This window comes from Quercus lobata, chromosome 11 (assembly GCF_001633185.2).
Source record: "Quercus lobata isolate SW786 chromosome 11, ValleyOak3.0 Primary Assembly, whole genome shotgun sequence".
NCBI classification, from domain to species: domain Eukaryota; kingdom Viridiplantae; phylum Streptophyta; class Magnoliopsida; order Fagales; family Fagaceae; genus Quercus; species Quercus lobata.
Window position 1 is genome coordinate 46,468,241 of NC_044914.1, and position 8,832 is coordinate 46,477,072.

Here is an 8,832-nt window from a genome sequence, read left to right on the forward strand (position 1 = left end):
GTCTCACAAACAAATGAAATAAGTCACGATTTTCATTTCTTCATTTGACATGAGAACCTACTGTTTCATCTTTTGTTAATACATCCCAGATAAATACAGAACTCCATTGTATTCCCTAATCCATATAGGACTAGTGAAAGGAGAATAAAATAACTTAAAGAGCATTTGATTGTTTGAAAGTTCATCAACCCCTCAATGAGTACTTTTTCCCAGAAAAAGCCTGGAACTTTGGCTCTTCACTCTTTGAGGGCTGCTCTTGTTTAGTCTCTTTTACAGGTTCCTGCAACATTAAGGAGAACATATAGTTCAGCAACCTTTTGTTTGGCTATATATGTTTTTTAGAGCTGGTTAAGTATGAATGAGAAGACATAAGAATAAAAGTATACCTTTGGTGTATCTTTAGGAGTGCGGCTTACATTTGATCCAAACACAAGCTTTCCCTGAGCCTGACGATTGGTGCTTTGTGAACTAGATCCTGCAGAAGGCTTTGCATTACCATTGGCAACATTAGGTTGCTTGTCTTTGGATCGTGAGGGAGCAACTGATGGAGGCTGGTAATTCAAAGGTTTCCCGTCCAAGCGTCTCCCTGATCCAGTGAAAGGGCTGAATTTAGGTTCAGTTTCAGCTGGAGCCTCTTCAGCTGCAGGAACAAAAGACATTATTCGTCTTGCAGAATAAATAAAAATTTAAAAGAGTTGTATAATAAGAAATAGACCTTGTATTACTATGTAACTATTTTTTTTAAAGAATAATTTACTGCTATAGAGCATTCTTAAATACAAAAGATTCAACATCAAGTGCAGAAGTGCCTTCTCTGTATCTATCAAGTGATCATAAAAGATTGGACATGATGTAATTACTATCAAGTAAGAGAAACTCTAAAAACCAATAATAGGCAGAAACCCAATCAAGAATTCAAGATGATTTTTATCTGTCCCCTATAATATGTTGAATACCTCCTATATGTAAGACATGAGAAAAGAGAGAAACCACATTGCACATTCACTCCCAATTAAAGTGTAAAAGAAGCCACAACAGTAACAGAAAGACATGGTAAAGTAGAAAGAAAAATATTCACCTGGTGCCTTGCCTAGAGGAACAGGTGCAATAGGCTTTTCAGGTTCCTTGTAATCGAGGGGAGGTGCAAAGTCCACCTCACAGTCTGTCTCAATGATACTTATTGCATTAGCAGGTTTTGTTTCTATTATATCTATGTAATACTTCTTGTTGTTATATGCCACCATAATACTATCCCCAGAGGTTAAGCAAGAAAAGTTCCTTAATGTTGTCTCTAAGCTGCACGACAAAAGAAAGCAAAATCATATATGATAACATCTACCCCTGCATATGAAATAAACAAAACAGACATAGCAGCATGAATAACATCTTTATAGCTCAGACAAACGAAAAAATAATTAGGAAATAGCTTTATAGCTAGTTGATTGGATGATATGGAAGAGGAAATCAGCACTACGTTAATAGACCATGGACATATCACACACTGGGAAACAAGGGGAGGACATCACAATAACAGAACAATAAAGTAATATTTATTATTAAGTTGTTGCTTTGTCCTCCTTATAAGAGCCCCTCATTTTATCTCCTTTCTTCCATATAGAATCAACAGCGGGCTTCCTTGTTCACAGCAAGGACTGAATTAAGATGACAGCACCTATCATAGATGTGTACATGACATGACACATTACATTCGTGATGAATACAGGAAGAAGGATTACAACCACATGAATCCCCTTCTTTGCCAAACAAGGACAACAATGACTCAAGAATCAAGATATACCACATCTAACACTAAATAAGAACTAATGACATAAAAATAACTAACTCACATAGCTTTTGGGTTTGAAATATCCAAAAAGTCCTTTGTGTGCGGTTGCAATTTGACATATGTTCCCTTTGGAAGAGTAACATTTTTCACTCGCACAATATCCCCCTCTTGCAAGAGCATGTTCTCCATCATCTATATAGAAAGAATACAAAAAGAAAAGGCAAAAATTAAATGACCAGAAGACATCTCCGACAGCTAAACTTCCTTATAGCAAATTGCAGTACTAGTTCCAAGCCCAAAAAAAATTTTGAATGCCTACCCAGTAAGGCATATAGATCATGCCTTCTTCAGCAATGAACTCAAGAACGCCACAATGAGAAACCCGCTCAGCAGAAGCATTCCGAAGCTCAAACAACATTGGATAATCAATATGTAAAGATGCTGCAAATTTATTATCAACATTAGCAATCTTAATTCGAGACCATGAGGAATAAAAACTGCATCAACTATGAGAAACATAATGCATAATAAGAGATCAAATTAGATGAACTAACCAAGGCGGTCCAAGGCTGAAGGAGGCATTATAACTGAAACAACAGAAGTTTAAAACAATCTCAAGAATAATACACATAAAACTGAAATGCAATCACAAAATGTGGGATTAATTTGAAAAACTTACTTTTATCACCACTTTCAAGTTGTGGCTGCAAAATACATAAAATAATTGAGTTAAAACAACAGAAAACTTGAGAAACAGAAGAATATGAACTTCCAAAATATATGCAAGCATATGGATTTAGATCATATGTGCTGAGAGAGAGAGAGAGAGAGAGAATAACAACTATTTCTAGAGAAAAAATAGTTCCAACTGTTTTCTCCTTAGGACAAAAAGTAATGAGCAAGTTAGTTGCCTTCCTAAAGATGAAACAGTTACAACTTAGATGTGCTACCCTTTTTCTTTTTCTTTTTTATTACTGTGCAACTGTTGTGTATAACTGTGATATGATTGGTCTACAAGGTCTCGAACCATGAAAATTTATCAACCTTAAACACAACTAATCAAAGGGTGCAATGGAAGCATGTATAAATCCGTCCAGTAATGATGAAAAATATCCCTACAAAAGGTGGGGCAAATAAAAGGCCTTCTGAGTGGAGAGTGAACTCTTTTGACTTTTGAGGACAACTAAGGATGACATCAGCATGACATTCTCGTTAGCTCTATGATGAAAAATATCTCAACCATTTCTGAAGTCATTGCTAAAGCATATTAGTAGACTAGATCAATACTAGATGAAGAAATTCCAACCTTTTCAATAAATGAAGCCGGGTAACATCGATATGTCTGCTCAAACGATGTCCCGTGATACCCATAACCATCGAAAAACTGCAATATCACAAACCAGTAGGATTGGTCATAATTAATTACTACCCATCAAACAGCTGCAAATTTCACAAATAGAAGTGCATAATTATAAATTATACAAGATAGTGAACCAATTACAAATCTTAAATTCTTGTCCCAAGTCACTTACCAATTACAAATCATAACAGAACAAGAAAAACATACAATTCTCAATTGCAAATAAATTAGTCACAGAATACATTATCATCAAGTGATTAAACATTGACTGACGTCAATCAGCTCTAGCTCAAAGGACATTTCCACTTCCCACACGAATGGGAGGAGGGTACGGTGGCAGGTTCAAAACCTGCCCCCATATCTACTATAGGTGATGGGTTCAAAACCTACTGGGTGCGTGTATAAATTGCCATAATAAATATTAAACAACGAACAATTCTACCATAAACATACCATTTTCTACGACGTATAGATTGTCACGCAAGATAATAGAAACCGTCCAAAGCTCCCTACAAGAACAAGAAAAACCACATTGTTAACAAAAACCACACAATTCACCAGACTATCAAATATTCTCAGTATAAAAACAGATTGCCAGAGTTTATAACTTATCTAAGTTTTGATAAACACCATAATACATCAAAAACAAATGCAAATTTCAAATTAATGCCTCTATGTTTGTGAAGATGATATTTTTTTATAATTTAATTACAAAAAATAAAGGAATTATGAAATAAAAACACTAAAAAATATGAAATTTAAGACTCTGATTATTACATTCATACCATAATACATCAAAACAAATAAAATTTTCAATCTTTGATTTCTTATCCGTTAATGCCTCTACGTTTGTGAAGATGATAGTTTTTTTTTTTTTAATTACCAAAAAAAAACACAAAAATATATGAAATTTAGCAAGCATTTTATCGAAGACTCTGATTATTAAAATTATTTAGGACCTTACAAAAACCAGCAAATCCAGTAAACTGAAGCTAATACGAGTACAAAAAATTCAGTAACAATTTCTTTTCTTTTCATGAAATTTTATCGCAGGCAAGAAGATGATGAATCAGAATGTAAATTTCCTAAACTTTCTGTCCAGGAAAACAAGATTAGATTGGAAAAAAAAAATTAAAAATTATATAAAATAAAAAAAATTAATTAGATCTAAATGTAAATTTGATATGAATGATAAAAACACAGTGAATTGCAAGATATATAAATGGTGGCGCGAATCGAAATTACCGAGGAGAGAGAAAGCACTGTTGGTTTGCTCGGAGAAGACGAAAACGGTGAGAATTGTAGAGAGTGGAACTTGAGGGAAAAGAAAAAAAAAAAAAAGACTGATTGCGTAAAGTGTGAGTGATTGGAATATAGAATAGGAAAAGAGGGAAATAGCCTAAGTTGCGGTCCGGGGCGGTTTATGCACGCCACGTTGCTATCTGGCAGATGCGTTTCATCATTTCTATGGGCTTGGGTTGGGCCTTCTCATATATCTGGAAATTATAGATTTTTGGGTTGTGTGGGCTAAGTTCATGAGTTGGGCCTGTTCATTTGGGCCAATTAAGTACAAGGGCCTAATTTTTTATGGCTGATTGTTTAGTGTTGTTTATTAGTTGAATAAAGAATTTAACAATAAGCAACAAAAAAGAGAGGAGAAAATTTGGCTTTAGACATGTAGGATTTTTTTTTTTTCTTGGGCAAAATTACATGTAAGATTTGGTTATCAATTGCACCAAAAAATCAGCTTGGTTAAATAGAAGCCCTCTCGCTCCAAAGGATTGTAAACTCAAAATTGAGATTTAAAAAATTATTATAGAAAATGGCATGGAATATTCTGCCTATTAAAGAGTCTTGAGTAGACATTGGCACAAGTTTAGCTTAAGTCCAGTGCTCGAGAGTAGTGGGCATATAACATGGGCAAGACACATGTCTAAGAATGATCACATGTTAGTCTCGTATCCTGTTTAATGCATTGGAATACTAGACAGAAGCCTTGCCTTACTGGAACTTGGAAGATGCTATCCGTCTCTTACCAATTTTGCCCTACATTTGAGAAAAAATTTTGTCTCAAGCAACAAAAGATTCGGTGTTAAGTGTTAACATTATTGTATTCAGAAAAATTTATGGAAAAAAGATAGAAGGGAAGAATGGATATATATTTACTTTGTTTGCATCAATAGTGTGTGATAATTATTTGGTTGTGCAGGCATCAATCAACATTTAAACTTTAAAGGTTTACTGCAATAAGTTGTTTTTTTGGGTGATGCTCTCAATGTTGTTTAATGCATTAAATGATAGGTGCAAGTCAAGGGCTGGTTACAGATAGGAAAGGATTGTTGGAGAGTTTCACGTGTGTTAGGCCATTGTCCCTGTTCATAGGTCTGTTCATTTCTTCGTCTACAGTTTGATCATTGTCTTTTGTTTTTGTTTCTAGTTAGTAATAAACACACCATATGATAGAGGACTTTATGGTGGTTCTATGCTCAAATCATAGCAAAACTTGATTCTGTTCAGGTCACATGTATAATTGTACTATGAAGCCATGATTGAGAGAGTACTAAAGTAGGCTCAGATGTCCAAACACATGAAATGGCCACATGGGCTCAACCTCTTCTTCTTTCTTTCTTCATTTTTTTTCTTATCTCAAGCTACATAGGCTCAACTCAGAGTCCATTGAATAAAATCAATCCACAACTGAGAGGTACTCTAGATCACAGGGCTTAAAGCCCTTTTAGACCAAGGGAAAATAGTGTCAAGGCATTACACATAGTGAACCGCCCATATAACTTTTAACAAAAGTTTAACCCAATTCCACTATATGATAAAAATGATTTAGACAAATGCATGATAGAATCATAGAATAGAATCATGACAACACAAAAGATCACTAATATTTGTCTGGCCAATGTAGTGTTTCTTTCACAATAGCTGCAAAATGAATAGACAACTGCTATACGTAGCAGCTGCACCACAACTAGAAATCATTAGCATCTTATTCTTTGGCCAATCTTCACAATGGATTGTGCTCTTCTATGCTAGGAAAAGAACACTAGTTTATACTCAAAAGTGAATTTCATCATGATTAATTCGTAAATCTATTGAAATGAAAAGTGCAACATCACAGCCATGGTTACACTCTACTACAATTACAGAAAAAGCTGAAGTTTTATTGTGAAAAGAGAACATATCATCACTGAAAATTTACTTGTAAAAACAAAATATATTGAGATCATGCTTGATCTATATGAGGTTCGTATATGTACACCATGTAATGTTTTTCCATGGGACTTGTGATTAGAGGAGTCTCTACAGAATGCTATCATAACATCATCTACATTGTTTCCTCTCAATTGAACAATCCCACTGGAGTAAGTAACATCTGCAATTTGTCTTTTCATGTAAATGAGTATCACACATCAGAGAGAGAAGTGTTTCCTCTCTTTTTTTTTTCTTTTTTTCTTTTTAAATTCTTTGTGATGGATGATTTATTAATCATTTATATGATGGGCAAAACTTAGACTTGATTTCTTAAGTGTCATACTTTAAGTTTCTTAATTAAATTCAACCACATGACTATGAACCACAAAAAATGTTATCTTTTGCCAAGAGAACTACATTCAACTATGTGATTCATTGATGAATACAACCACTTGGTTGAATTACTCAAAACAAAAAGTATGCACGTGTCTAAATTTGATTAAGAAACTTAAAATACATGGCAGCATCTAAGGAATTATACTTAAATTTGATTTTATTTGAATATAAATATCAAGGATAGCCTCTTCTTTGAGGCAGACCATCCACAAATATAGGCAAAAGTAGATGGTAGAGTTAAAATTATAAAGCATGCGTCATGATCATAGGATTGAGACAATTATCTTCAATTGCTCAAGATCTATCTGATGAAAAAGAAAAGGAAAAAGAGGTCAATTTGTAATGCACAAGTCCACCTTGCCATTGCCATCCAAATCACAATTCAGCAGTAATAAAGAATAACAGGAAAAAGACTCTTGTGAAAAGAATCTGGGTTGTGTTGAACATTACATAAGTGTCCTGGAAAGTAGGTAAGGCATCATGAATATAGTTTAATCCTGCTGAGAATCATCAATATTTGGCTGAATCTTCAGCCTTGGATATGCCTTGTTACATAAAAAGGGTATGGGTTACTGTTCCTTAAAGCAGATTTGTCTTCCTATATGTAACAATTAACTAAAAAAGACGTAAAATTATTGTATCTTTTTGTTTAAATTGCTAACTTTTTCCTTCTCAAAAGTAAATGTGCTGCTAGTATATTCTAGCAGCAAAATAATTCATATTCCGAATATCTTGTGAAGTAAGAAAATTCCAATTCAATTTCAATTGGATAGCCGACTAAAAAGAGGGGGTGAATTATTGTATCTTTTTGTTTAAATTCCTATCCCTTTTATAGAGAAGCACGCTGCTAGGATATTCCAACAGAGAAAATAATTCATATTCTAAATATCAAAAGAAATTAGAAAAATCCAGTTCACTTTGATCTTTTTAGCATACTAGACTAAGTGAATAGGATTTATGTGTTCACTCAAGTGCCTCATGATATCAGTTCCATCTTTGACCATATATTATGTGCAAAAAGGAAATTAATCTAAGAGAATGTAATTCGGTTGGTTATTCGGCTTCTTAATTCCCCCTCTTTTTTAATAAACTCAGTCTTTCAGAAGTCTTAAGGACTGCTTATGAGGTTGACTGTAGTTCTTGCTTTCCAATTTTAATAAAATTGAAGATTATAAAATAAATTTTTTTTTTAAAAAAAAAATGGAAATTCACCTGATACAACTAATAAAACTACACTGCACCAACAGCTATGAACTGCTCTATTCAGTTGTGAAAAATTATGTCTCTCTAACATTAGGTCCACTGTCCACACAAATTAAACACAAACAACTTCGTTTTCTCTTCTGCCTAAAAATAAAAAAATAAAAAAAATCAAAGTTTGGCATTGAATTGTAACTAACAATTTGCCAGCACTGTTTATCAGAAATGTACTATCCCTTTAATGCGTTGTACCCATTTGTTAAAGTTGGACTTGCATATTCCACACTAAGCCATTGCCTCAAGATGAGGCAACAATAAGTCCTTTATGCTTTCGTAGCAATTACGGAGGGTATTATCAAAGTCAGAGCTACAGTTTGTAATGATCTGTACCTATTGGAGGACATGAATACCGTGTCCGTGTGAACCTCGACTTTATTCCACAAAGGCTTTCACTAGCATATTCCCAGGAGGTCAAACACCAAAATCACCCCAAATATCCAATCAAGTTGCAACCTTTAAACACATCCACAATACGAAGTATCAAAACAATTGAACTGTTTTTTTAGAATCCCACCTTCCCCCAAATTCTTTCTTAAAAAATCAAATGATTAAATCATATCAATTTGAGAAGTGATATATTGATATGTCCACATCAAATCCTAAATAACAGGTTATTTCTGGCTGTTATTAATGAGCAAAAAAAAATAATTTAAGTGATGAGTTTAAATTAAAACTTATAGTAATTTACTATTTAGGATTAATTGTGAAAATATTATTGTTATAGTCGTAGACTTGTAACAGCTCTCTGAGTCTTATATCCCAATAAAACGATTTTTTAAGGCTAAGTACATGCTCACATGGTTGCTTCATGGCATTTTCCTTTCTCTTT

The 8,832-nt window shown here is 33.7% G+C and overlaps 1 protein-coding gene across 1 annotated transcript; it reads right to left on the reverse strand.

Annotated features, from left to right (window-relative positions):
* Positions 1–3: 3 nt before the first annotated feature.
* On the reverse strand, positions 4–4,521 carry LOC115967868 (ubiquitin fusion degradation protein 1 homolog). The gene is made up of 10 exons (XM_031087022.1): positions 4,392–4,521; positions 3,600–3,655; positions 3,093–3,170; positions 2,466–2,490; positions 2,341–2,373; positions 2,106–2,227; positions 1,848–1,978; positions 1,079–1,296; positions 387–640; positions 4–280 (listed from the first exon to the last, which is right to left on the reverse strand). The coding sequence occupies exons 2-10, from the start codon at positions 3,600–3,602 to the stop codon at positions 185–187; spliced, it is 960 nt and encodes a 319-aa protein (XP_030942882.1). The 5' UTR covers positions 3,603–3,655; positions 4,392–4,521; the 3' UTR covers positions 4–184.
* Positions 4,522–8,832: the final 4,311 nt, after the last annotated feature.